The sequence below is a fragment of the Cucurbita maxima genome, unplaced genomic scaffold, assembly GCF_002738345.1.
Source record: "Cucurbita maxima cultivar Rimu unplaced genomic scaffold, Cmax_1.0 Cma_Scf00028, whole genome shotgun sequence".
Lineage (NCBI taxonomy): Eukaryota > Viridiplantae > Streptophyta > Magnoliopsida > Cucurbitales > Cucurbitaceae > Cucurbita > Cucurbita maxima.
Window position 1 is genome coordinate 905,671 of NW_019272044.1, and position 27,181 is coordinate 932,851.

The 27,181-nt window shown below is 37.3% G+C and overlaps 3 protein-coding genes and 21 non-coding genes across 26 annotated transcripts in view; 2 read left to right on the forward strand and 22 right to left on the reverse strand.

Annotated features, from left to right (window-relative positions):
- Positions 1-2,652, forward strand: part of LOC111500282 (probable WRKY transcription factor 20) — a 5,607-nt gene extending 2,955 nt beyond the window's left edge. For 2 of the 3 annotated variants that reach the window (XM_023152000.1, XM_023152001.1), the window contains exons 3-6: positions 437-977; positions 1,086-1,248; positions 1,357-1,518; positions 1,986-2,652. In XM_023152000.1, coding sequence (XP_023007768.1) covers positions 437-977; positions 1,086-1,248; positions 1,357-1,518; positions 1,986-2,448 — 1,329 coding nt within the window. In that variant the 3' untranslated portion in view covers positions 2,449-2,652. Of the gene's footprint in view, positions 1-143; positions 312-436; positions 978-1,085; positions 1,249-1,356; positions 1,519-1,985 lie in introns of those variants that run through there. The other variant, XM_023152002.1, reaches the window with a different exon arrangement.
- On the reverse strand, positions 2,612-6,226 carry LOC111500285 (scarecrow-like transcription factor PAT1). Its single transcript, XM_023152007.1, has 2 exons — positions 6,136-6,226; positions 2,612-4,535 (listed from the first exon to the last, which is right to left on the reverse strand). The coding sequence occupies exon 2, from the start codon at positions 4,397-4,399 to the stop codon at positions 2,762-2,764; it is 1,638 nt and encodes a 545-aa protein (XP_023007775.1). The 5' UTR covers positions 4,400-4,535; positions 6,136-6,226; the 3' UTR covers positions 2,612-2,761.
- A 3,749-nt stretch (positions 6,227-9,975) lies between these two features.
- Positions 9,976-10,131, forward strand: LOC111465271. Its single transcript, XR_002714189.1, has one exon. It is a non-coding gene; the product is annotated as a 5.8S ribosomal RNA (ribosomal RNA).
- Positions 10,132-14,275: 4,144 nt separating this feature from the next.
- Positions 14,276-14,358, reverse strand: TRNAL-UAA. The gene has a single exon. It is a non-coding gene; the product is annotated as a tRNA-Leu (tRNA).
- A 140-nt stretch (positions 14,359-14,498) lies between these two features.
- Positions 14,499-14,581, reverse strand: TRNAL-UAA. The gene has a single exon. It is a non-coding gene; the product is annotated as a tRNA-Leu (tRNA).
- Positions 14,582-14,742: 161 nt separating this feature from the next.
- Positions 14,743-14,825, reverse strand: TRNAL-UAA. Its single transcript has one exon. It is a non-coding gene; the product is annotated as a tRNA-Leu (tRNA).
- Positions 14,826-14,891: 66 nt separating this feature from the next.
- Positions 14,892-14,974, reverse strand: TRNAL-UAA. The gene has a single exon. It is a non-coding gene; the product is annotated as a tRNA-Leu (tRNA).
- A 66-nt stretch (positions 14,975-15,040) lies between these two features.
- Positions 15,041-15,123, reverse strand: TRNAL-UAA. The gene has a single exon. It is a non-coding gene; the product is annotated as a tRNA-Leu (tRNA).
- A 66-nt stretch (positions 15,124-15,189) lies between these two features.
- TRNAL-UAA lies at positions 15,190-15,272 on the reverse strand. Its single transcript has one exon. It is a non-coding gene; the product is annotated as a tRNA-Leu (tRNA).
- Positions 15,273-15,338: 66 nt separating this feature from the next.
- On the reverse strand, positions 15,339-15,421 carry TRNAL-UAA. Its single transcript has one exon. It is a non-coding gene; the product is annotated as a tRNA-Leu (tRNA).
- Positions 15,422-15,487: 66 nt separating this feature from the next.
- On the reverse strand, positions 15,488-15,570 carry TRNAL-UAA. The gene has a single exon. It is a non-coding gene; the product is annotated as a tRNA-Leu (tRNA).
- Positions 15,571-15,636: 66 nt separating this feature from the next.
- TRNAL-UAA lies at positions 15,637-15,719 on the reverse strand. Its single transcript has one exon. It is a non-coding gene; the product is annotated as a tRNA-Leu (tRNA).
- Positions 15,720-15,785: 66 nt separating this feature from the next.
- Positions 15,786-15,868, reverse strand: TRNAL-UAA. Its single transcript has one exon. It is a non-coding gene; the product is annotated as a tRNA-Leu (tRNA).
- Positions 15,869-15,934: 66 nt separating this feature from the next.
- TRNAL-UAA lies at positions 15,935-16,017 on the reverse strand. The gene has a single exon. It is a non-coding gene; the product is annotated as a tRNA-Leu (tRNA).
- A 66-nt stretch (positions 16,018-16,083) lies between these two features.
- TRNAL-UAA lies at positions 16,084-16,166 on the reverse strand. The gene has a single exon. It is a non-coding gene; the product is annotated as a tRNA-Leu (tRNA).
- Positions 16,167-16,285: 119 nt separating this feature from the next.
- Positions 16,286-16,368, reverse strand: TRNAL-UAA. Its single transcript has one exon. It is a non-coding gene; the product is annotated as a tRNA-Leu (tRNA).
- A 66-nt stretch (positions 16,369-16,434) lies between these two features.
- Positions 16,435-16,517, reverse strand: TRNAL-UAA. Its single transcript has one exon. It is a non-coding gene; the product is annotated as a tRNA-Leu (tRNA).
- A 144-nt stretch (positions 16,518-16,661) lies between these two features.
- On the reverse strand, positions 16,662-16,744 carry TRNAL-UAA. Its single transcript has one exon. It is a non-coding gene; the product is annotated as a tRNA-Leu (tRNA).
- Positions 16,745-16,863: 119 nt separating this feature from the next.
- Positions 16,864-16,946, reverse strand: TRNAL-UAA. Its single transcript has one exon. It is a non-coding gene; the product is annotated as a tRNA-Leu (tRNA).
- A 144-nt stretch (positions 16,947-17,090) lies between these two features.
- On the reverse strand, positions 17,091-17,173 carry TRNAL-UAA. The gene has a single exon. It is a non-coding gene; the product is annotated as a tRNA-Leu (tRNA).
- A 119-nt stretch (positions 17,174-17,292) lies between these two features.
- TRNAL-UAA lies at positions 17,293-17,375 on the reverse strand. Its single transcript has one exon. It is a non-coding gene; the product is annotated as a tRNA-Leu (tRNA).
- Positions 17,376-17,519: 144 nt separating this feature from the next.
- TRNAL-UAA lies at positions 17,520-17,602 on the reverse strand. Its single transcript has one exon. It is a non-coding gene; the product is annotated as a tRNA-Leu (tRNA).
- Positions 17,603-17,721: 119 nt separating this feature from the next.
- TRNAL-UAA lies at positions 17,722-17,804 on the reverse strand. Its single transcript has one exon. It is a non-coding gene; the product is annotated as a tRNA-Leu (tRNA).
- Positions 17,805-21,600: 3,796 nt separating this feature from the next.
- On the reverse strand, positions 21,601-25,511 carry LOC111500284 (zinc finger CCCH domain-containing protein 18-like). The gene is made up of 8 exons (XM_023152005.1): positions 25,300-25,511; positions 23,205-24,037; positions 22,944-23,111; positions 22,673-22,855; positions 22,506-22,594; positions 22,261-22,431; positions 22,034-22,181; positions 21,601-21,942 (listed from the first exon to the last, which is right to left on the reverse strand). The coding sequence occupies exons 2-8, from the start codon at positions 24,023-24,025 to the stop codon at positions 21,885-21,887; spliced, it is 1,638 nt and encodes a 545-aa protein (XP_023007773.1). The 5' UTR covers positions 24,026-24,037; positions 25,300-25,511; the 3' UTR covers positions 21,601-21,884.
- Between the last annotated feature and the right edge of the window lie 1,670 nt (positions 25,512-27,181).

Consider the following 27,181-nt stretch of genomic DNA (forward strand, 5'->3'; position numbering starts at 1 on the left):
TTTTTTTTTTTTTTTTTTTTTTTTTTTTTTACATCTAATTCTTCTTTGCTTTGAACTTTTTTTTCCTACTATTTCCAATCTCCCTGTCAATTTAAGTCTTTGGACATTACTAGTGTTAACATTTCTGTCCTGTACTCATTTGTTTCATTTCAAAAACTATACTTTGAAAATTTATCAATTTAGCTTCAAACTTTCACTCCCCAATTAAAACACTAACTAAAAGGTCACGTGTCATCATATGAAAGTTGACATTACCTTTGTAATGTCAGATATAAAGTTGAAGTCTTATCATGTCAGCTTCCTCATGTCCTGTAAGTTCTTTGTTTCAAGAATGTACTTGGTGTAGAGACTAGAATTATAGTTTAGCCTATGATTTGAGTGGTGATGTTCCCCCAATTTAGGTGCTTGTTTCCTAATGTTTTTCGTTTACTCCAAGGTTCCTGCAGATATGAGTCATAGAAAAGATGAACAATCTTGTGAACTTCAAGTTCAAGGCCAACCTCAACCATTTACTGCTCCACCCATGACTAAAAGTGAGATCAATGTCATTTCAAATGATTCGAGTCGATCAACCCAGATGGATCCAGTTGCCTCAGGGGCTGCTGTTCCTGATGTTGATGGAGACGATTTCAATCATAGTCTGAACACAAATACCAGGGCTCAGGCCGCACAATCTGATCCAAAAGGCAGTGGCAGTCCAGTAGTTTCAGATAGAATATCTGATGATGGATATAACTGGCGGAAGTATGGACAGAAGCAAGTTAAAGGGAGCGAATTTCCCCGTAGTTATTATAAATGTACACATCCTAACTGTGAAGTGAAAAAGCTCTTTGAGCGCTCTCACGATGGACAAATAACCGATATTGTCTATAAGGGTACTCATGATCATCCTAAGCTTCAGCCAAGTCGGCGATATTCTGCAGGTGCTTCTGTGAAAGATGGTCCTGATAAGCCTTCACCTTTAACTGGCCAAGATGGTAGAGAAATAAACCTGTGTATTTAGTTTCCATCTTTAATATTTCATAAGTTCAATCCATTTACAGGGTGTTAAGCATGGTTGTTTAATCTATTATATTCCATTTTAGACAGGTCGTGCAGCATATACACTCAGACAGTGCATTCCATTGAGCCAAATGGAACTCCCGAACGACTTGCTGCAAATGATAGCAACACTGAAGGTGCAGGAACAACTCTGCCATGCAAGAATCCTGATGAGCTTGATGACGATGACATAATCATGAAGCGGAGGTATACTTGTTTACAAGTTAACATGTTCTCCGAGTATTGTGCATAAGAAAAGGCAGCACACTGTTTTGTTGTACTGTTTGTGAGTTCTGTTTTAATCAAATTCATCAGGAAAATGGAACTTGGTGGTTTTGAGGCATGCCCAGCAATGGTTAGGCCAATTAGGGAACCGCGTGTCGTGGTTCAAACCTTAAGTGAGGTTGATATACTGGATGATGGGTATCGCTGGCGCAAATATGGCCAGAAGGTAGTGAGAGGAAACCCGAACCCAAGGTAAGTTCTTTTTTTTTTTTTTTCTAATGATGATCGGATGCATTGCCAAATATCTTTAACATTTCTTAAAGATAATGTGAGATTCCACGTCGGTTGGGGAGGAGAATGAAATATTCCTTATAAGGGAATAGAAACCAATCCCTAATAGACGCGTTTTAAAAACCATGAGGGGCAACCCGAAAGGAAAAGCCTAAAAGGACAATATCTGCTAGCGGTGGGTTTGGGCCGTTACAGATAATATACATTCAAGTATAACGTTGCCCATATTTATTGCTCCGGTGATATTATTGATGAAATTCTTTGGAGCTTGCCTGTGTAAATACGTTGAAGAAACTGATATATTAGTACTTAGCTCGCTTTTGCTTTTGTATCCAAATTTTAGCTACAATCATACTGTTGTGCCCTTCCATTGAAGGTTCTGTGTTCTGATGTCAATATATACCTATTTATGAATTCCAAAAATGCAGGAGTTATTACAAGTGCACAAATGTTGGATGTCCTGTCAGAAAACATGTCGAAAGAGCATCTCATGACCCAAAAGCTGTTATAACTACATATGAAGGGAAACATAATCACGATGTCCCCACTGCAAAAACTAGTAGCCATGACGCTGCAGGCCCATTGAGAACCGCACCATTGAGGTATAGACTCGAAGACAGGGACACCGTAAGCCTTGATCTTGGCGTTGGCATTGGTGAAAATAGATCAAACGAGTACAGGCAGCAGGCTCTCGCTCCAAATGGCAATTTCAACTTCGAAGTAGTTCAAGAAAACTCAGCCCCAACATATTTCAGTGTTCACAATAGAGGTATGAACCAGCATGGACCAAGAGAGAGCTTGAGCGAGAGCCGAAGCATGGAGGTTGTTCCACTAAACCATTCGTCTCACCCATATCCGCCGAGCATCGGGAGAATACTAACAGGGCCATAGCCACGAGAACGAGACACCACCAGTTGCTTTCTTTCCATATGTGTGCCCTTTGTTGTTTATGATCTTATTCTGGTGTTAACAGCCTTAATTCTAACCTCGCGGTCAATACATGTACAAATATGATATGAACCACCTGGTTTTATTTGTTACACAGAAGATGTATCTTTACAAAGTAATTCAAATACTTGAAATATAAGTATTAATTAGCAACAACTCTTCTAGTGAATACAGATATCAGTTCTAATGAAATCATCAAAAGATCATAAGTTCATAGGTTTGAAGTGGGAAGATGCCTTTTACAACTAAGTAGGTGTCATATCCAAGCACTAGAGGTTACCAAATTTTGATTCAACCAGCCGAGATATAGAGCCCCATCCCTTTCTTCAAGCGTGTACTTGTCACTGTAGTTCTTTAGCAGTGCCTCAATGGTAGCATTGACAAATGGGCTCAAGGGGTGTGGCTTAAACCCTGCCATGAGGAACCGTGATCTCCATTTTCCGAGAAGTTCATGACGTTCGACTCTTTCGGCTCCTTCACATGCAACTATGTTTACGATGTCGCGAGCTAAACAGTGCTGCTCCACATTGATTCGCTCCTTGTGATCTCTTGGGAGGGTAACATCTATGGATTCGAAGATAGCTGTGTAATATTTTAATGTCTGGAGGAAACGGGAATAAAAGGGAGCTGTATTGTTGTTCGACTCGAGCTCGACGACTGTCACAACTTTTGGAGACAAGCTCTTGACCAGCCGCAAGATTCGATCCCGGTGATTCTGACTGCCAACGCTTTCGTCGGGCATATGATGCAGCACCAAGGTAAAACTCACAGCAATGGCTTCACCTGGTTGAACTTTAAGATCTTCGGGTTGAATTTCAGAAGCAGAGCCTGCAATTCCACGGAACTCAAAGGGTACCATTAACGACTCTGCCAAAAGCGACAACCTTTTCCCGACAATCTCGAGCCCTCCTCCTCGAGCAAAAGTGGAAGCAGAATCATCTATGCCTGTAATGGTAACCTTCGGGGGTCCTCCAGGTCGATTTGCAAGAGCTTGCATCAATGTAATCCATTGATTTCCCTGTGCTATCTGGAAATCAATTATGTGAACTCTATTTTCACCTTTAATGGCTTCAGCAATTGCCCCATTTGCTGAAAGGTATCCAAACTTGAAATAAGGGCAAATTTCATAGAGAATGTGCATGTATGAGAGCATCTCAGTACCTATAGGCTCTTTACATCTTAAGGCTTTGTAGATAGAATTGCCTGAAGAGGCTGTCCTTGCAATAAGTGCCTCTAACAAGTAAGCTCCTAAACGCTGGATTGGCTCACCCGAAACCGAGACCATTCCACGTAGCTCCGACACCAACCATTCACCAGTCAACATATCGTTTTCCCCTATTGCTCGTGCACAAGCACAAAGCATCTCTTTCAAATCCTTTCTCGTCATTATCTCAGCCACATCTTTCCACCCTGCTTCTTGCACAGGCAATACAGGATCGACTGGATTAGCGACCAAGTAGATGTCAAACCCATCGGCATCCGGTCCAAGCATGGCAGTCTCCAATTCCCTGATTTTGTGCCTTAAGTCATCAGCAGCATCATCTGTTAAACAAGATCTACTGACAGGTGAGCCACAGTTATTGTCGGGAGAATAATACGGGTCTAACGGGTACGAGTGGCACTCTTGGTGCGAAGAAGGGCTTCCATTCGATGTGAAGCTAGCAGTCGAGGAAGAATTTTGAGGAGGGTAACCACTAGTTCCTGAGGATGACTCGAGGTTGCAGTACTGTTTGAAAGCCTCAGATGGTAAGTGATTTTGTTCAAATACATCATCAGAGTACAAGCCACCTTCATGGTTCATAGGAGGCCAGTAACACGACCCAGGTTCTTGCGGTGGCTGTTCGTAGAACCTATGAGATTGGTTCGGAACTTTCTTTCTTGACGATTCCTGCATTGGAGATTGACCCCAGAGCAACAACAGGACACTTGTGGAAAACAAAAACGATCCGAAACTTATAACAGACTCTCTCCTTTTGTCAGCAAAATAACCCGTGTTATTTCAATGCTTCAGGATCAATCGTTTCGAGATTCTGAGAAAAAGCAGCCTAACACAAAATGAGAGTCATAAACTAGAGAACGATTTGATTTCTGTACTACCACATAAGATTTCGAAGCATTAAAGAGTCCTAAACTATGTATTGTGATCAGAAAACCCAAGAACAGTTTCGTTTGAGCTTAATTCGCCTACAAAATTACTCATTAGGCTACTGTTCTTATCCATGAACACGTCGTTTTAATGATCATGTTTAATCAGCCAGGTCTACACAAATCAAACACGGTATGTGAATGAATATGTAACCGCTCAAGCTAACCGCTAGCAGATATTGTCCTTTCTGGGATTTTCCTTTTGGGCTTCCCCTCAAGGTTTTAAAACGAGTCTGCTAGGGAGAGGTTCCCACACCCTTATAAGTATAAGGAATGCTTTGTTCCCCTATAAACGATGTGGGATCTCACAATCCACCCCCCTTGAGAACCCAACGTCCTCGCTGGCACACTGCCTGATGTCTGGCTCTGATACCATTTGTAAAAGCTCAAGCTCATTGCTAGCAAATATTGTCCTCTTTGGACTTTTCCTCAAGGTTTTCAAACTCGTCTGCCAGGGAGAGGTTTCCACACCCTTGTAAGGAATGTTTCGTTCTCCTCTCCAATCGATGTGGTATCTCACAATCCACCCTCTTGAAGGCCCAGCGTCCTCGCTGGCACACTGCTTGGTGCCTGACTCTGATACCATTTGTAATAGCTCAAACTCACTGCTAGCAGATATTGTTCTCTTTGGGCTTTCCCTTTTGAACTTCCCCTCAAAGTTTTAAAATGCATCTGCCAATACTTCATTCCCCTCTCCAACCGATGTGGGATCTCACAATCCACCCCTCTTGAGGCCCAACATCCTCGTTGACACACCACCCAATACCTAGTTCTGATACCATTTGTAACAACTCAAGCTCACTGCTAGCAAATATTATCCTCTTCGGACTTTTCCTTTCAAGCTTCCCCTCAAGATTTTAAAACAGGTCTGCCATGGACAGGTTACCACACCCTTATAAGGAATTCTTCGTTCCCCCTCCAACCGAAATTGACATATACACCACAAACCCTAGAGGAAATTGACATCAGATAATTTGTCCTAAAACGAAAAAGGAAATAGAAAACAATCAAACATTACAAGAAAAACCCCCATCTGTCCTAATGCTTAACCTTCAAACAGATATCAAGGGATTCCCTTAAGCTCACTCTCCACACAGATATGAACAAGCAGAAAATACCCTTTACCTCTTTTCTCATACACAAAATCCTGAATCCATGAACACTAATCCAAGTAAAAAAGCATAGAAAGGGGGAGAAATCTTGCATTCATCAGCTAAACTCATGAAAAGACATAGAAACAGTGAAGAACAAGCTTATGGAATCCAAAGCAAGGGCAAGATCCGCATATTCTCAAGCAAAGCAACAAAAAGAAGGGTGAAGGGGGCGATTAAAACAGCTAAAAAGTGAAGAATCAAGAAGATTTCACCTCAAAAACAAGAGAAGTAGCTGAAAATTAGCATAAAGGGTCGCCTAATGCACACTAAAGTAGGAACATCAGTAGCCGTAAAGGAAAATTGAAAAGAAAAAGGGGAAGAAAAACAATACCCAGAAGAAGGCATGGCCAGAGAGAAGGTAGTTGAGTTCATAAATTGGGATGGAAATTTCAGATATTATCAACGAAAGCGGTGGAACCCCTTTATTACCAAACGGAATCGTTTCGCCATTAGATGATGTTTAAGGAAGACCATTCACCAATTGCCCGCTTCACTATTACCCTTACTGTTTTAGATTATTACCTTCTTGCCACTCACACACAACCACCACAAATATTCCCTTTCTTTTTTTTTATTATAAATTTAATCTTTTAATTTTAAAATTCAATTTTTTCTGACATAAATTTTAAATTTATGTCTAAAAGATAAATAAATATAAAATTGATCCATCCTTTTTTCTTTCGTTACTAAATTTTGAATTTTATATTTATTTGATCCATAAACTTTTAATGTTTAATAATTTTCTAAACTTTATCAGTGGACGGAGATCATATTATCGAATATTTAGATAATAAAAACTTATTTTAAAATAAATTTAATATTATATTATATTTTATTCTAAGGTTGAAATTTTTTAATTTTTTCAAAATTGATAAAATTATAATAAAAATTTATCTAAAATTTATAACAAAAAAAAAAAAACTTATAGACACTATTCTTTTTTTATTGTTTAATATTTATTAATAAATTTTAGATATTTAAAAGTATAGAGACTTAGATTTAATTTAAACCTTTCTAACATTTTATTAAATTAAAAATTAAAAAATATTTCTTATAATTTATATCAAAATTCTTAAATTAAAATTTAAGTAAGGATATTCATATGATTCGATAATTCAACCAAACTCGGACTAACCAATCTAAATTACAAATATTGGATTGAGTTAGATTAGGCTAAACTTTTGAAAATTCGAGATTTAAATGATTTGCAAATTAACATTAACCTGACCATTTGTATTTGATGTCGGACGAATTCGAAATGCAAAGTGAAGGGTTTGCAAAAGTGAGAAAGTAAAGTGTGTTTTTTTTTTTTTTTTTTTTCCCTTAAACAAACATGATATCTGATGTCTCACCACGACATCCGAAATTGGTCCACACGTTTATTATGTCTTTTACATCAATAAAAGTATTAACCTATCCCTCCTTTTTCCTTTTCCCATTCTTTAATTATTCATTATATATTGGACAGCTTATTCTTTTGCCTTTTCTTGAGATTTAAATTTTATAAAAATATCATATATATATATATATATATATATACATACATACATACGAACGAAAGTAGTAACCAAGTGATATCAAACTAAGGTGAAAGTAGTAACCAAGTGGTATCAAGCTAGAGTGAAAGTAGTAATCAAGTGGCCTTGTTCTACTACTATCACCAAGATGCCTAATTTCTTAGGTTTGATTTGATATTATCAAGAGTTTGCGTTAGACTTCTACAAGGTAGCCTGTGTTGAATATGAGATAATGTAAGTGGCCTGATGTGGACATATTACGTCACTCGAGAAAGGAAGATATAATGATAGATCTCTTAAGTGGAAAAATAACTCATACATCAGCTTAAACTATGGACGAAACCCACATATAGGTTGATTTGGAGCATGTCGAGATAGACGAACTAGTAGAGGGAGTCAATAGATGAATTATCTCATTCGAGGAAATATCTATAACAATAGTTACCAAACAACTATTGACATGACGTTGTTTGCAGCTCAATATTGATAAAGGTGTAGGTACCCCGCTTACTAAGATAAGCTAGAAGAGTACTAGTTGTATTGACCCAAGCTGGTTCAAGCCATAAAAGGATGTCGTCTAAACAATTAACAATTAGAGAGTGGGTGCAGGATGTGCAAGGTAGACAAAGAATTTAGGTTAATAAAAGGTAAGTGGTGACACTTGCATGAGTCTGGATGGGAAAATGAGATGGGTTTAGCCTAGAACGTTGATTACTACACACATATAACATTTTCTACTCAAGATAACATACAAGATGAAGTAAAAGATAAGATGTTCCTTCTTCTCGTGTTCTTCCTTGAATTTAGGGTTGAAATGCACATGTCGATTATGAATACTTGCTTGTGCTCCCAATTTAAACAACGAGTACCCACGTGTGAATAAGCTACTTTATGAGGGAAACAATACCATAGCAACAATTTTTCTTGAAACATTTGCCTACCAAAGTCTTATTAGCCTCATATGCATGGCAGCCACACGTACAAGACATTAATTTCATCAACGTTCAAGCTATATAAATTGGATCGAGTCGATCAAATTTTCGAGTTATTAAATATATTTATTGTAACACAATTAGTAATATTAGAGATGGTTGACATTTTGCCCTGTTTTTCCGACCATCCCCGTCTGAAGCCAATAAACTTCCACGTAGCATTGCTTTCTTTTTTGTTGGAAGAATTGTTCAAGTTGGTCAAAGTCAAACGTCTTTTGGTTTTGTTTGTCTGCAAATTTCTCGCTGCTTTGTTCCAAATTCACACCAAAATTCTTTTAGGACCAACGTCGGTAGATTTCTGTCGTAAGCAGTTATGTCATGTTGTTGTAATTATTATTTTTTTTTAATTTTAATTCCAAGTTTTAAACCTCGACGTAAATATATTAATTTTATAAAAGGTCGATAAAATATCGATAATACGTTCATATTCATATTGTTTGAAAATTTTAGTTTGTAAATGAATTTGAATATGTATCAATAAGCTAATTCTTCTTTCTCGGATGTGTAGTAGGTCTTGATTTCGAGGTTGAATTTTAAACTTCGCTCTTATTGATATTTTTTGTTCGGCCTTTAGTTTGTTGATATTTTTAGATGAGTATTGAATTATTGATATTCTACTAAGTAACGTTTTTAAATAAGTACATGGCTTGATTATTCGTCTTCTTGAAAATTCAATCGATGTTTTCAAGTTTGATACGTCGAAAATTTTTCAACTTTTTTCATAAAAACCTTTAAACCTTAAAAGAGATTTTAGACCGATCTTAATTATAATATTTTAATATGAAATCGAATTTACAACGTGAATAAAATACTCGAAACCATAAGCAACAATCCTCTGAGATAGTTTTTTTAGAAAGAAATTCGATCACTAGAGACCATAAACAACAATTCTCTCGAGTAAGCCTCACTACTGTAAATTGAGAAATTCTTTCTCTGCATGGCACTAAACGACCCCGTTCTTGTTCCTACAACCTTGTAGGGAATTTTGAGCAACTTTCATAAAGGACTCGAGAGCTAATACCTAGTGGATAATAAGTTCTCGTTCGAGCTTGCAAAAGTGCGTTTAGGTTAAACTTGTTACTCAAAATTGAGCTTGTATCTAGCTTGACTGAAGAAGATTTTTACACCATTAGCGTCACTTCAATATGTGGAACAAAATTCGTGAAAGAATCGAATAAAGCCTTATAGGAAGATTTGAAACAATCTTATTGAACGAATTGAGAGTTAAAAGTCAATGGATGAATGGGACGAGTTCAAGTAAGTTTGATAACCCTCCATCCTCTGAGAATTTTTAATATATTGAAGATAAAATGTAATGTGGGCGGTGCATGGTCCGGTGAATTGTTCAGATTGTGGCGATGTGGGAGGTTCGCTGCCTGCGACATCGCGAGAAGTCCATTGGACCTTATCATTTAGAGGAAATAGAAGTCGTAACAAGGTTTTTGTAGGTGAACCTGTGGAAGGATCATTGTCGATGCTTAAACATCACGACCCGTGAATGTATTTACAAACTTTTTGTATTGGGGGGAGCATTCGTGCCCCCTCTAATGCCTAAACAAAAACCGGCGCAAGTCACGCCATGGAGCTCAAACGAATAAGTTTGCCGCTTGCCCCAGTCTTGGTATAAGAGGGGCAAAGAATTCTTGTCGTATTATTGACAATGACTCTCGGCAACGGATATCTCGGCTCTCTCATTGATAAAAAGCGTAGAGAAATGCGATACTTGGTGTGAATTGCAGGATCCCGCAAACCACTGAGTCTTTGAAAACAAGTTGCGCCCAGAGCCTTCTGGTCGAGGGCACGTCTGCCTGGGCGTCACGCATCGCTGCCCCCACATATAACACCCACTTAGGTTTGTTGCATTGGCGGGGGCACATGTTGGCCTCCCGTGCACACCGTCACACGAATGACTTAAAATTGAGTCCTCGGCATCTATTGTCGTGACACTACAGTAGTTGATTCAACCTCGGTACTGTGTTTCGACAGCATGCATGCCTCCTCTATGTAAGTGAGGGAGAAATCTTATGTTGACTCTTTGTCATTAAAATACAAAATATATTTGCTATATGGTTCATGTGCAACTATGTGCGCACTAACTAACAAAAATTACAACATAGAAAAAGTCAGCCATAAAGGGGTTCCACAAACCATTCCTAATGACGTTTAGAATTTCTTCGAATATGTCATTGAATTCATTTGAGACGTGAGCAAAACCCAAATTGGCGAAGAATATGGTCCGTGAGTTCCCTTTATTGGAACTATGTTTCTATTTATTTTTGTTTCGAATTGATCAGGGGCTCTTTTACCTTGGAAAATCATACAGTTACCTCACGGAGAGTTAGCCGCACCCACAAATGATATAAATACTACTGTTGCTTTAGCTTTACTCACATCAGTAGCATATTTCTATGCGGGTCACAAATGATATAAATACTACTGTTGCTTTAGCTTTACTCACATCAGTAGCATATTTCTATGCGGGTCTTAGCAAAAAATGTTCTTGGACAGTTTTTTTTTGAAAATGTATGTATAGCCAAAAATGGACCACACCTAAAATCGGGTCAAATTATAATTGTTCAAGTTGATTCTGTAGTAATAAGATCAGCTAAGCCTTATTTGGCCACTTCAGGAGCAACTGTTCATCGACATTATGGAGAAATCCTTTACGAAGGAGATACCTTAGTTACATTTATATATGAAAAATCACGATCTGGCGATATAACGCAGGGTCTTCCAAAAGTGGAACAAGTATTAGAAGTGCGTTCGATTGATTCAATATCAATGAACCTAGAAAAGAGAATTGAGGGTTGGAACGAGCGTATAACAAGAATTCTTGGAATTCCTTGGGGATTTTTGATTGGTGCTGAACTAACTATAGTGCAAAGTCGTATCTCTTTGGTTAATAAGATCCAAAAGGTTTATCGATCCCAGGGGGTGGAGATCCATAATAGACATATCGAAATTATTGTACGTCAAATAACATCAAAAGTGTTGGTTTCAGAAGATGGAATGTCTAATGTTTTTTCACCTGGAGAACTCATTGGATTGTTGCGAGCGGAACGAACAGGGCGTGCTTTGGAAGAAGCGATCTGTTACCGAGCCGTATTATTGGGAATAACAAAAGCATCTCTAAATACTCAAAGTTTCATATCGGAAGCAAGTTTTCAAGAAACTGCTCGAGTTTTAGCAAAAGCCGCCCTCCGAGGTCGTATCGATTGGTTGAGAGGTCTGAAAGAGAACGTTGTTCTAGGAGGAATGATACCCGTTGGTACCGGATTCAGAGAATTAGCGCACCGTTCGAGGCAACATAACAATATTCCTTTAGAAACCCCCCCAAAAAAAAAAAAAAGCGAGCAAGGAAGTGGGGGAGAAATGACAAGAAGATATTGGAACATCCATTTGGAAGAGATGATGGAAGCACGGGTTCATTTTGGTCATGGTACTAGGAAATGGAATCCTAGAATGGCACCTTATATCTCTGCAAAACGTAAAGGTATTCATATTATAAATCTTACTAGAACTGCTCGTTTTTTATCAGAAGCTTGTGATTTAGTTTTTGATGCAGCAAGTAGGGGCAAACAATTCTTAATTGTTGGTACCAAAAATAAAGCAGCGGATTCAGTAGCTCGGGCTGCAACAAGGGCTCGGTGTCATTATGTTAATAAAAAATGGCTCGGGGGGATGTTAACAAATTGGTCTACTACCGAAACGAGACTTCATAAGTTCAGGGACTTGAGAACGGAACAAAAGACGAGGGGACTCAACCGTCTTCCGAAAAGGGATGCCGCTATGTTAAAGAGACAATTATCTCACTTGCAAACATATCTGGGTGGGATTAAATATATGACGGGGTTACCCGATATTGTAATAATCGTTGATCAACAAGAAGAATATCGAGCTCTTCAAGAATGTATCACGTTGGGAATTCCAACTATTTGTTTAATTGATACAAATTGTGACCCCGATCTCGCAGATATTTCGATTCCAGCAAATGATGATGCTATAGCTTCAATCCCATTAATTCTTAACAAATTAGTATTTGCAATTTCTGAGGTCGTTCTAGCTCTATAAGAAATTCTTGATTATAGATAAATCAATTTTTGGGGGAACTCCTTAGATTTAGGGAATTGGTTACTATTCCCAATCCACAAAAGAGATAAAAAAAACTAGGGATATTGTAATGTAATAAATTGATATAAAAAATAGACAACTCAAGGCAAGTCGAATCAAAATAATTTCCTTTACAGTTCTATTTCTTTCAGAGGGCAATATGAATATTCTATTATGTTCTATCAACACACAAAAAGGGTTCTTACTCAGGGAATTTTGGAACGTTTTTTGAAAGGAAAGGTTTTTTTCTTGAATCATTGTGGTTCTAGGATGAATCTAAGGTTTTAATTGATTCATAGGGTCTTAACAAGAGAATTCCTATCAATAGTAAAGAGAACAAGAGTAAAGTCACATTACACACAGATCAAAGAAAAAAAATAGGTAAATAGAAGATTCAAGAGGCCCCTAATGATCAATATAAATACGAATGAGTCGACTTATCGGATTTTGATTCTTTCATATCTTCATAGAAAAAATTGAATCATAGCATTAAGAAGTTTGAAACTTTTAGTAAAGGGGTTCGAACCCATGCGCACTTATGTACAATCTTCCCCATTAACCTCTCGAGCAAACCAGCTAGTTTAGCAAACAAAAATTACAACACTGAAAAAAATAAGATAAGTTAATAGAGAAATTCAAGTACATGTTGGCTATATGGTACCAAGTAAGATACATTTATAGAGAAATTCAACGGCATGCTAGCTATGGGGTTCGAACCCATGCGCACTTATGTGTAAAAGATCCTAAGTCTTACAACCTTAACCTCTCAGGCAAACCAACTAGTTTAACAAACAAAAATTACAACAACATGTTGGCTATGGAGTACGAACCCATGCACACATATATGCAGAAGATATTAAGTATTCCCCTTAACCTCTCGGGCAAACCAGCTAGTTTAGCAAAAAAAAATTTAACACAGAAAAAGTAAGATACGTTTATAGAAAAATTCAAGACCAGCTAGTTTAGCAAAAAAAAATTTAACACAGAAAAAGTAAGATACGTTTATAGAAAAATTCAAGAACATGTTAGCTATGGGGTTCGAACCCATGCGCACTTTTATGCAGAAGATCTTAAGTCTTCACCCTTAACCTCTGGAGTACGAACCCATGCACACATATATGCAGAAGATATTAAGTATTCCCCTTAACCTCTCGGGCAAACCAGCTAGTTTAGCAAAAAAAAATTTAACACAGAAAAAGTAAGATACGTTTATAGAAAAATTCAAGAACATGTTAGCTATGGGGTTCGAACCCATGCGCACTTTTATGCAGAAGATCTTAAGTCTTCACCCTTAACCTCTGGAGTACGAACCCATGCACACATATATGCAGAAGATATTAAGTATTCCCCTTAACCTCTCGGGCAAACCAGCTAGTTTAGCAAAAAAAAATTTAACACAGAAAAAGTAAGATACGTTTATAGAAAAATTCAAGAGAACATGTTAGCTATGGGGTTCGAACCCATGCGCACTTTTATGCAGAAGATCTTAAGTCTTCACCCTTAACCTCTCGGGCAAACCAGCTAGTCTAGCTAATATAAGTTTCAACACAGAAAAAGTAAGATACGTTTATAGAGATATTCAAGGACATGCTGGGGTTCTCGGGGAAACAACAAGCTAGTTTAGCAAACTAAAATTTATAGAAAAAGAACATGCTGGCTATTGGGTTCGAACCCATGCGCACTTTTGTGCAAAAGATCTTAAGTCTTCCCCCATAACCTCTCAGGCAAACCAGCTAGTTTAGCAAATATAAGTTTCAACACAGAAAAAGTAAGATACGTTTATATGGGGTTCTCGGTGAAACAACAAAAATTTATAGGAAACAACAAAAATTTATAGAAAAATTCAAGAACATGCTGGCTATGGGGTTCGAACCCATGCACACTTTTGTGGAGAAGATCTTAAGTCTTCCCCCTTAACCTCTCGGGCAAACCAGCTAATTTAGCTAATATAAGTTTCAAAACAGAAAAAGTAAGATACGTTTATAGAGATATTCAAGGACATGCTGGCTATGGGGTTCTCGGGGAAACAACAAGCTAGTTTAGCAAACTAAAATTTATAGAAAAATTCAAGAACATGCTGGCTATGGGGTTCGAACCCATGCGCACTTTTGTGCAGAAGATCTTAAGTCTTCCCCCTTAACCTCTCGGGCAAACCAGCTAGTTTAGCTAATATAAGTTTCAACACAGTCTTAAGTCTTCCCCCTTAACCTCTCGGGCAAACCAGCTAGTTTAGCTAATATAAGTTTCAACACAGGAACAGTAAGATACGTTTATAGAGATATTCAAGGACATGCTGGCTAATGGAAAAATTTAAGAACATGCTGGCTATGGGGTTCGAACCCATGCGCACTTTTGTGCAGAAGATCTTAAGTCTTCCCCCTTAACCTCTCGGGCAAACTAGCTAGTTTAGCTAAGATAAGTTTCAACATAGAAAAAGTAAGATACGTTTATAAACATATTCAAGGACATGCTGGCTATGGGGTTCGAACCCATGCGCACTTTTGTGCAGAAGATCTTAAGTCTTCCCCCTTAACCTCTCGGGCAAACTAGCTAGTTTAGCTAAGATAAGTTTCAACATAGAAAAAGTAAGATACGTTTATAAACATATTCAAGGACATGCTGGCTATGGGGTTCGAACCCATGCGCACTTTTGTGCAGAAGATCTTAAGTCTTCCCCCTTAACCTCTCGGGCAAACTAGCTAGTTTAGCTAAGATAAGTTTCAACATAGAAAAAGTAAGATACGTTTATAAACATATTCAAGGACATGCTGGCTATGGGGTTCGAACCCATGCGCACTTTTGTGCAGAAGATCTTAAGTCTTCCCCCTTAACCTCTCGGGCAAACTAGCTAGTTTAGCTAAGATAAGTTTCAACATAGAAAAAGTAAGATACGTTTATAAACATATTCAAGGACATGCTGGCTATGGGGTTCGAACCCATGCGCACTTTTGTGCAGAAGATCTTAAGTCTTCCCCCTTAACCTCTCGGGCAAACTAGCTAGTTTAGCTAAGATAAGTTTCAACATAGAAAAAGTAAGATACGTTTATAAACATATTCAAGGACATGCTGGCTATGGGGTTCGAACCCATGCGCACTTTTGTGCAGAAGATCTTAAGTCTTCCCCCTTAACCTCTCGGGCAAACTAGCTAGTTTAGCTAAGATAAGTTTCAACATAGAAAAAGTAAGATACGTTTATAAACATATTCAAGGACATGCTGGCTATGGGGTTCGAACCCATGCGCACTTTTGTGCAGAAGATCTTAAGTCTTCCCCCTTAACCTCTCGGGCAAACTAGCTAGTTTAGCTAAGATAAGTTTCAACATAGAAAAAGTAAGATACGTTTATAAACATATTCAAGGACATGCTGGCTATGGGGTTCGAACCCATGCGCACTTTTGTGCAGAAGATCTTAAGTCTTCCCCCTTAACCTCTCGGGCAAACTAGCTAGTTTAGCTAAGATAAGTTTCAACATAGAAAAAGTAAGATACGTTTATAAACATATTCAAGGACATGCTGGCTATGGGGTTCGAACCCATGCGCACTTTTGTGCAGAAGATCTTAAGTCTTCCCCCTTAACCTCTCGGGCAAACTAGCTAGTTTAGCTAAGATAAGTTTCAACATAGAAAAAGTAAGATACGTTTATAAACATATTCAAGGACATGCTGGCTATGGGGTTCGAACCCATGCGCACTTTTGTGCAGAAGATCTTAAGTCTTCCCCCTTAACCTCTCGGGCAAACTAGCTAGTTTAGCTAAGATAAGTTTCAACATAGAAAAAGTAAGATACGTTTATAAACATATTCAAGGACATGCTGGCTATGGGGTTCTCTAGGTTATGGAAAAATTCGAAAAATTCAAGAACATGCTGGCTATGGGGTTCAAACCCATGCGCACTTTTGTGCAGAAGATCTTAAGTCTTCCCCCTTAACCTCTCGGGCAAACCAGCTAGTTTAGCAAATATAAGTTTCAACACAGGAAAAGTAAGATACGTTTATAGAGATATTCAAGGACATGCTGGCTATGGGGTTCGAACCCATGCGCACTTTTGTGCAGAAGATCTTAAGTCTTCCCCCTTAACCTCTCGGGCAAACCAGCTAGTTTAGCTAATATAAGTTTCAACACAGAAAAAGTAAGATACGTTTATAGAGATATTCAAGGACATGCTGGCTATGGGGTTCTCGGGGAAACAACAAGCTAGTTTAGCAAACTAAAATTTATTTATTGAAAAATTCANGAACATGCTGGCTATGGGGTTCGAACCCATGCGCACTTTTGTGCAGAAGATCTTAAGTCTTCCCCCTTAACCTCTCGGGCAAACCAGCTAGTTTAGCTAAGATAAGTTTTAACACAGGAAAAGTAAGATATGTTTATAGAGATATTCAAGGACATGCTGGCTATGGGGTTCTCTAGGTTATGGAAAAATTCGAAAAATTCAAGAACATGCTGGCTATGGGGTTCGAACCCATGCGCACTTTTGTGCAGAAGATCTTAAGTCTTCCCCCTTAACCTCTCGGGCAAACCAGCTAGTTTAGCAAATATAAGTTTCAACACAGAAAAAGTAAGATACGTTTATAGAGATATTCAAGGACATGATGGCTATGGGGTTCTCGGGGAAACAACAAGCTAGTTTAGCAAACTAAAATTTATTTATTGAAAAATTCATGAACATGCTGGCTATGGGGTTCGAACCCATGCGCACTTTTGTGCAGAAGATCTTAAGTCTTCCCCCTTAACCTCTCGGGCAAACCAGCTAGTTTAGCTAAGATAAGTTTTAACACAGGAAAAGTAAGATACGTTTATAGAGATATTCAAGGACATGCTGGCTATGGGGTTCTCTAGGTTATGGAAAAATTCGAAAAATTCAAGAACATGCTGGCTATGGGGTTCGAACCCATGCGCACTTTTGTGCAGAAGATCTTAAGTCTTCCCCCTTAACCTCTCGGGCAAACCAGCTAGTTTAGCAAATATAAGTTTCAACACAGAAAAAGTAAGATACGTTTATAGAGATATTCAAGGACATGCTGGCTATGGGGTTCTCGGGGAAACAACAAGCTAGTTTAGCAAACTAAAATTTATTTATTGAAAAACTCATGAACATGCTGGCTATGGGGTTCGAACCCATGCGCACTTTTGTGCAGAAGATCTTAAGTCTTCCCCCTTAACCTCTCGGGCAAACCAGCTATTCATGAAAGAACCCATTTTAACACAGGAAAAGTAAGATACGTTTATAGAGATATTCAAGGACATGCTGGCTATGGGGTTCTCTAGGTTATGGAAAAATTCGAAAAATTCAAGAACATGCTGGCTATGGGGTTCGAACCCATGCGCACTTTTGTGCAGAAGATCTTAAGTCTTCCCCCTTAACCTCTCGGGCAAACCAGCTAGTTTAGCAAATATAAGTTTCAACACAGAAAAAGTAAGATACGTTTATAGAGATATTCAAGGACATGCTGGCTATGGGGTTCTCGGGGAAACAACAAGCTAGTTTAGCAAACTAAAATTTATTTATAGAAAAATTCAAGAACATGCTGGCTATGGGGTTCGAACCCATGCGCACTTTTGTATAGAAAATCTTAAGTCTTCCCCCTTAACCTCTCGGGCAAACCAGCTAGTTTAACTAATATAAGTTTCAATACATAAAAAGTAAGATACGTTTATAGAGAAATTCAAGGACATGCTGGCTATGGGGTTTTAACCCATGCGCATTTATATGCAGAAAATCTTAAGTTTTCCCCTTTAACCTCCTCGGAAAACAAACTAGTTTAGAAAACAAAAATTTTAACACAGAAAAAGTAAGATACGTTTATAGAGAAATTGAAAAACATGTTGGCTATGAAGTTCGAACCCATGACAGAAAAAGTAAGATACGTTTATAGAGAAATTGAAAAACATGTTGGCTATGAAGTTCGAACCCATGTGCACTTATGTGTAGAAGATTATAAGTCTTCCCTCTTAACCTCTCGGACAAACCTAGTTTAGAAATGTGCACTTATGTGTAGAAGATTATAAGTCTTCCCTCTTAACCTCTCGGACAAACCTAGTTTAGAAAACAAAAATTACAACACAGAAAAAGTCAAACCCATGCGCACTTATGTGCAGAAGATCTTACAGAAAAAGTAAGATACGTTTATAGAGAAATTGAAAAACATGTTGGCTATGAAGTTCGAACCCATGACAGAAAAAGTAAGATACGTTTATAGAGAAATTGAAAAACATGTTGGCTATGAAGTTCGAACCCATGTGCACTTATGTGTAGAAGATTATAAGTCTTCCCTCTTAACCTCTCGGACAAACCTAGTTTAGAAATGTGCACTTATGTGTAGAAGATTATAAGTCTTCCCTCTTAACCTCTCGGACAAACCTAGTTTAGAAAACAAAAATTACAACACAGAAAAAGTCAAACCCATGCGCACTTATGTGCAGAAGATCTTAAGTCTTCCCCCTTAACCTCTCGGGCAAACCATAGAAAAAGTCAGTCATAAAGTATGCTTATAGAGAAATTCAAGGACATGTTGGCCATGGGGTTCAAACCCATGCGCAATTATGTGCAAAAGAAGTCATTCCCCTTAACCTCTCGGGCAAACCAACTAGTTTAGCTAACAAAAATTACAAAATAGGAAAAGTAAGATACTTTTATAGAGAAATTCAAGGACATAATGGCTATGGGATTCGAACAAACCAACTGGCTATGAGATTTGAACCCATGCACATTTAAGTGTAAAAGATTTTAAATCTTCCCCCTAACCTCTCGAGCAAACCAACTAGTTTAGCTAACAAAAGTTACAACACAAAAAAGAAATTCAAGGACATATTGGCTATGGGATTCAAACTCATGCGCACTTATGTGTAGAAGATCTTAAGTCTTCCCCTTAACCTCTCGGGCAAACCAGCTAGTTTAATTAACAAAAATTACAACACATAAAAACTCAGTCGTAAGATACATTTATAGAGAAATTCAAGAGCATTTTAGCTCTTCACGGACATGCTTGCTCTAGGGTTCAAACCCATGCGCAGTTATGTACAGAAGATCTTAAATCTTCCCCTTAAACTTCTCGATCAAACCAGCTAGTTTAACTAACAAAAAAACACAACACAAAAGAAGTCATTCGTAGATACAATCTTCCCTTAACCTCTCGAGCAAACCAACTAGTTTAACTATCAAAAATCACAACTCAAAAGAAGTCAAGATACATTTATATAGATGACTATAGGGTTTGAACCCATGCGCACTTATGTGCAAAAGATCTTAAGTCTTCCTTCTTAACCTCTCAGGTAAACCAGCTAGTTTAATTAACAAAAATTACAACACAAATAAAGTCAAGATACACTTATGGAGAAATTCAAGGACATGCTGGTCATGGGGTTCCAATTATGTGCGAAGATTTAAGTCTTGCCCCTTAACCTCTCGAGCAAACCACCTAGTTTAGCTAACAAAAATGACAACACAGAAATAGTGAGTCGTAAGATGCATTTATAGAGAAATTCAAGGACATACTGGCTATGTGGTTCGAACCCATGCGTAATTAAGTGGTGAAGATCTACTCCTTAACCTCTTGGGCAAACCAGCTAGTTTAGCTAACAAAAATTACAACACAGAAAAAGTCAGCTGTAAGATACGTTTATAAAGAAATTCAAGGACATGTTAGCTATGGAGTTCAAACCCATGCACATTTATGTGCAGAAGATTAAGTCTTCCCCCTTAAACTCTCGGGCAAACTAGCTAGTTTAGCTAACAAATGTTTATAGATAAATTGAAGGCCATGCTGGTTATGGGGTTTGAACCCATGCGCATTTATGTGCAAAAGATCTTAAGTCTTCCCCTTAACCTTAGAAAAAGCCTGATACGTTTATGGAGAAATTCACCATGCGCACTTATGTACAGAAGATTAAACAAAAATTACCGCACAGAAAAAAGTAGAGTAATTGAAGGACATGTTGGCTATGGGGTTCAAACCCATGCGCACTTAAGTGCAGAAGATCATAAGTTTTCCCCTTCCCCCTTAACCTCTCGGGCAATCCAATAGTTTAGCTAACAAAAATTACATCACAGAAAAAGTCAGTCGTAAGATACATTTATTATAGAGAAATTCAAGGACATGCTATCTATGGGGTTCTAACCCCATGCGCAGCAGAAGATCTAAGTCTTCCCCCTTAAACTCTAGTGTAAACCAACTAGTTTTCACATGGCCCAAATAAAGTAAATCAAAATCTAGTGTTGACCAAAGGGAAAGAAATAAATCATTGAGGATGTCTAATGCTCAGACATAATGTATAAGTGTACAAGAACAAAGAGCGTGGACCGATTGAATCCTTGATTTTTTATTCATATGCATCTTTTCATTATTCTCCTAATAAAGAGTTGTTTCAGATGAGAAGACATATCTTGCCAACAACAAAGTCTTAGAGATTGAAGGAAGATTGATCTTTGAATAGGAAAAATAGTGGGTCAGGATCCCAAATGAATTGGCTTATTCGAAAAAAGTCGTGTTCAAGATCTATATCGTGTCACATGTTTCCACTCTACAAGAACTCCAAATTATTTCCCTGTTGGAAATGATCCACTCTAAAATCTATGGAAACGGTCCATATAGATGTTTGGGACCATTTCCAGTTCCATCACTTACCAATTTCTGAAACACAAGTCAAATAAAGTCTAGACATGTTTAGCATCTCAAGAAGTGAAAAGCCAAGAATGAAACTTGAAGATCAAATGTCTGAGGTTTGATAATGAGGAAAGTACAACAAGTCGGAATTCAAAACATTTCGTGCTAGGGAATAAGATTAACAAGGAACAAGGCGGAATTCAAAACACTTCGTGCTAGGGAATTAGATTAACAAGGATCGTTCCTAGTAAGGCAAGACATAATGGACATAACTGAATGAGCTGATTGGTCAAAGAGTAAGAATTCATTATGGTCACTCAAAGACATTTTGGGTCAATGTTGTAAATACGACCGTCTACTTGATCAATAGAAGACCGTTAATACTCTTGGAGTTCAAGAGGAATTCCGACTACTTGACAACGGGCTTACTATTTTATGATTTTTTTCTTTCTTTTTTGTTTTTTTAACATCTATGACATATACATGTCATTACACAATCAAATAATGTTACAATAAATCTTCCCTAAACAAAATCAAATTTATGTGCATTTAAAACAATCTTATAAACAATAATCTTAAACAAAGAATTAGAGTTTTATTATTCATTGCATGAAGATTCCAACAACATTTCACAATCTTTGAGAAGATTGATGTTCTGTGGTTCCTTAATCCTTAAAAACCACAACATTCTATGTTCCTATTTCTCTCATCTCTTCTTCTATAACTAAAATTATTTTTAAAAAAAATAAAAAATAAAAACCTTAGAATCTTCGTACATGTAAAATTAGTGCATTACATTTTATTATTATGAGCTGATTTGACAATCCTATGTTTGTGTCACTGTCACTTACTGATGTTCCTATGTGTTGTTTGCTGTTCCAGACTCAAATGGGCTGTCTGGTAGATTGTATCCTTCGCTGCCAACAAACAAACAATCCCAATTAACATCATCATCATCGTCGTCGTCCATTTCTTCACCATCAAGCTCATCTCGGTTTCGGCCGTTACCTGTTGTCGAGGTTCAGCTCAGGGTGATTCCAAGCCGCCGCGTTTCCAGGTGGTTTTTGTTCATCGACTATCGAGCTACACCCCGAACTAGAGCCAGATCCCGGGCCGGAGAAACTTTTCATAATATTCATCATACGATCAAAACTCTCTGTTCTTGGGAAGTGAAATTCTGTGTAAGAATCATTATAAACATGTAGTATTGAGAGAGGAGAAAGCTTGTGATTAACCTTCTGGAACTGGAAGTCTTAGTTCTTTCATCTGATAGCTAAAGTACGAACAATTCGTAGCAGATTTCGGCATTAACGTCATCTCGGAAAAGCTCCGTTCGACTTCGAGTGCGTGTTGTTGTTGTTGTTCTTCGATTCTTAGCCTCAGAATTGTGGAGGCAGAATCATAATCTAGAATGATTGTGTTATAAACGATATGATAAGAATAAACGAGATGAGTAATAAATCGAATCTCTCCTACTTACTCGAGTGAAGCTGCTCGGGTTCGAGGCTGTTATAGTGTGAAGAAAAATAAGCTTGCTGTTGCTGTTGTTCAATCCTATCTTGGTTCTTCCTGAATCAAATGAAACCATGTATCAAAAACCGGATGAAATAGGCATAGGTGCTCGGGTTCGAAGGTAGCAAGCAAAACCTTTCCAACAGCTTCGACTTTTCCCTATAAGGTTTCACGAGAACTCGAGCCCCGCAAATTAAATGCTCGCTGTCCTCGGACAAGATTAGTTTCACTGTCTCGACGCTGTGAAACGTCACGAAACCGAACATCCTTCTTTGTTGACAAGGGATTCTTACATCTTCAACTAGTCCATAATGGATACTACATTCACACAAACAAGGTAAGTGCAAATTTGAGACAGTAATAAGCCAAAAGGCAGAGACATAAACACAAGCATTTTGCATTTTGCCTGAAGTAATCAGAAACATCATCTTCAGTGAAGCTGCTATCAGCTGGAAATGTCATATATATCTGTCGTGCGCTGCTAACGGTCGGACTCGTGTTGTTCTTGTCCTTCCGATGGTCGATGAATTTCAAAGCGTCTTCTGCTAAAATGACAGAATGTTGCCCATGAGGCCTGAATGACATGAAATTACAAACCAAAGATAAGCATATACAAAACCGTCACTACTAAAATCAAGTTGAAACCGAAACCAAAACCGAAACCGACCTGTCGATCACCTGGATGCTGCTTTTCAAACGAGTGAGGAGTTTCGTTAAGCTAAAACCCGATTTACCATGCCTCTGACTCTCAGTCAAGTATCCTTCTGCTTGAAGAACTTTACCATACTTTTCATAGTAAATCATTGGCAGTGAAGCAATTGAAATAGGACTACCTCGTCTCGATCTAAGAAGTTCAACGATTTCAAACTCCAATCGCTCGAGTGAACCGGGCCGAAAAACATGATCATCATTGACATTATACATCTGAGAAAAGCTCCCAGGCATTTGGTTGCTATGGAGATACCTACAACTATTACCATGCTTACAATTTCCTTTGCTGTAGTAATGACATGTCCTCGGCTGATACTCGACCATGGTTGAGTAATGTCGAGCAGTCCTCGAACTAAATTTGTTAACCATTGCAGCATTCTCAACATAGCTACAATCATAGCTCGAGAGACCCCGGTTCGACGGTTCGATACAATCGTCTAAACAAAAGAACTGAGCTGGATTTTGTAGTTCATACATAGAATCAGGGTATACTAATGGCATGTGACTGTCTCTAATGGAAAAAGGAACAAAAGCTCCCGGGGACGAGGACGGGGGCGGGGACGGGGCCGGCATCGATCTTAAAGCTAATAGATGCAGCTGAATCTTGACTAGATGAACCACTTGTTGGATATGATGGTCAGGGGCTAGTGCTAAGCGAGCCATTTCTTGATCATAATGATCATGAAGAAGTATAAAACAAATGATGTCCTCAACATTCTCTGGATCTATTTTACTGATTCGATGGAATACAATTCTTCTGTACTCCGAAAACTCCATATGGATTCAACACTACAATGAAATAAAAACGAATTAAATACGAAAGAATGCCAGAGAAACGGATCGAACCCAAGATGGAAAAATCGTAATCACATTCCATAATTTGTTCTAAACAAAGAAAAAACACTAATTTCTTCAAAAAAAAAATCGCTTGTTCTTCGGTGTTTGGTCTCAACTTCATAGAATTCTTTAGAAATTTTTCAAAAAAACAAAAAAAGATTCGAACGTTTGAAAACCCATTTGAAAAAACATAACAACAATTGGATTAAACTACAAAAATCTTTAGAAAAAAAACATCGAATTCTTTAGAAATTTTTCAAAAAACCAAAAAAGAAGTAAACTTTTGAAAACCCATTTGAAAAAACATCATAACAATCGGATTAAACAAGAAAAATCTTCCCAAAAACATAGAATTCTTTAGAAATCTTTCAAAAAAACCAAAAAAAGAAGCAAACTTTTGAAAACCCATTTGAAAAAACATCATAACAATCGGATTAAACAAGAAAAATCTTCCCAAAAACATAGAATTCTTTAGAAATCTTTCAAAAAAACCAAAAAAAGAAGCAAACTTTTGAAAACCCATTTGAAAAAACATCATAACAATCGGATTAAACAAGAAAAATCTTCCCAAAAACATAGAATTCTTTAGAAATCTTTCAAAAAAACCAAAAAAAGAAGCAAACTTTTGAAAACCCATTTGAAAAAACATCATAACAATCGGATTAAACAAGAAAAATCTTCCCAAAAACATAGAATTCTTTAGAAATCTTTCAAAAAAACCAAAAAAAGAAGCAAACTTTTGAAAACCCATTTGAAAAAACATCATAAGAATCGGATTGAACTACAAAAATCTTCAAAAAAAACATAGAATTCCTTAGAAATTTTTCAAAAAAACCAAAAAAAGAAACAAACTTTCGAAAACCCATTTGAAAAAACATCATAACAATTGGATTAAACCAGAAAAATCTTCAAAAAAAACATAGAATTCTTTAGAAATTTTTCAAAAAAACAAAAAAAGATACAAACTTTCGAAAACCCATTTGAAAAAACATCATAACAATCGGATTAAACTACAAAAATCTTGAAAAAAAGTGCAAAAAGTACCAAAATCTGGGAGATTTATACAGAAAAAAAAAGGAAAAAAAAAAAACCAAACTCGAATTTTCTTTTTGAATCTCTGTGATGAAGAACAGTTCATGAGAAGAACAGAACTCAGCAAAAGAAACGAATTCGTAATTAAATTGATGAAAAGATGAAAATAAAAAGACACTTACATAGTTTTCGAATTGAGTAATTTGAATTTGGAAAACTTGAAGCTGCTTAGCTTTCCTTTTATATATGAAAATTACAGCCACAATTATTTGAAACAGGGTGAAATGAGGCAATAATTTTTGCTTGAATATCGAACTGGACTGTAACCGAAACAAGATTTTTTCATTTCTGGAATTACAAATTCACCCTTTTAACCAAAATTCGGAAAAACCAAGAAAAAACTCAGAACAAAACCACACATGTCGGCAACCTGCAACTCTCCCAGTGACAGAACAGACTCACTTCATTTCTTTTGTCTTTTTTTTTCATTAAAATGATCATGAAAAAATCTGAGCCGTCGGATTGTTTGTTGTGATTCACAAATTAATAGGCCTTTTTTTCTTTTTGTTTATGTATTTTTAATAACATTTTATCCATTTGACCCAGGACAAGAAGCCACTTGTTCCTTAAACAAAAGATTTAATTTTTATTTTCTTGTGTAATTAATGATTTTGGGTTATTTAATTTTGGTGAGGGGTATAATGGGGAGAGTGAAAGTTGGGTTTAGTCAGAGAAAGAGTAGGAGAGTGGGCTATTCAAAAGGCTTGATGGGAGGAAATTTTGAAGTCAAAATTTTAAGTACAAAAATACCTTGGCTTACCAGTATGGATTAGGTTGGGTTACTGGGTTAAGTTTTATGAATTTTGTTCGATGATGGGTTCTCCTAAATTATATCAACGTGTCAATAGGTGTGAGATTGAAGTTTATCGTGGTATGATATTGTCCGCTTTATACCAATGGAAAGAGTATTTCTTACTTATAAACCTATGATCATTCCCCTACATTATCCGACGAAACAGTGACAAGGGTTTCAACTAATCTGTTCGAGCAACATTGTTGATTGAGTCACGAGGTCAGCAAGTCGATCAAACCATTGGGATTGTCCATGAGGCTATGTCCAATCAACTTTCATCGGAAAGTTTTATCCATGACTATGAGGAGCACCATGGACAAAACGAACCAAACGAGATCGACTCCATTTCGAGATTTAACTCTAAAATGACATCATTAATAAAACGGGTATGATCGAATGCAACAAGAAAATGATATTTGTTGCAGCTGGGATTTCAGCATACACCATATGTTGCCTTGAAGACAACAATTGTAAGGTGAAATCATGCGAAGCAGCTACCAAAGAATTGACAGCAAAAGCCAAATGGTTCAAACTTGGTGTCCCTTTCAACGGTTGATTTAAATGAATGAATGAAATTATTTATTTACTAAAATTATTGATTTAATTATCAAAGATAACTTCTTAGTAATAATTAAAATTAATTAAACTTCCTATTGTAATAATTATTTTATGTGTAACGCTCCTATTTTTCTATTAAAACAAGTTTGTCATGGTGCATGATAATTATTTCTATTAAAATTGTGTTAGTGCAACAATAGTGCATGTGTGCATATGTCTCAAAACAGAGCAAATGTCTCAATTTTGTTAGGATCTATCGGTTTTATTGATTGACTTTACCTATGAGAATGAAGAAAGGTACATTTTGGAAGCACTAGGTATATATAGTTTCTGTTTGCCAATCATCCAATCCAACCATCTCCTACTTGGAGACTGATCTAGTCAACTGATCCAACCATCCTCTACTTGAGAGACTGATCTAGTCAACTGATCCAACCATCTCTACTAGAGACTAATCTAGCCTGATCTAGTCAACCAACAATCTTCTACTTCGAGACTGATTCAGTAACCAAGAATTTCATTCTCAATCTGCACCATACCACTTGAGGCTTTGCACAACCTCAATGTTCCAACATCAATACAACATCTTTGTTGAATTCTTTGCACTCTTAATCTTCTCCAAACACATCACCATATTCCACTAACCTCCGAGT

Coding starts and splice junctions, on each gene's coding strand:
- LOC111500284 (XM_023152005.1), bottom strand. CDS start 24,025: ATGGAGTTTTCGGAGTACAGAAGAATTGTATTCCATCGAATCAGTAAA. Junction 22,595..22,672: donor AAGTCGAAGCTGTTGGAAAG/GTTTTGCTTGCT, acceptor CATTTGATTCAG/GAAGAACCAAGATAGGATTG. Junction 22,432..22,505: donor ACCCGAGCAGCTTCACTCGA/GTAAGTAGGAGA, acceptor CAATCATTCTAG/ATTATGATTCTGCCTCCACA.
- LOC111500285 (XM_023152007.1), bottom strand. CDS start 4,399: ATGCAGGAATCGTCAAGAAAGAAAGTTCCGAACCAATCTCATAGGTTC.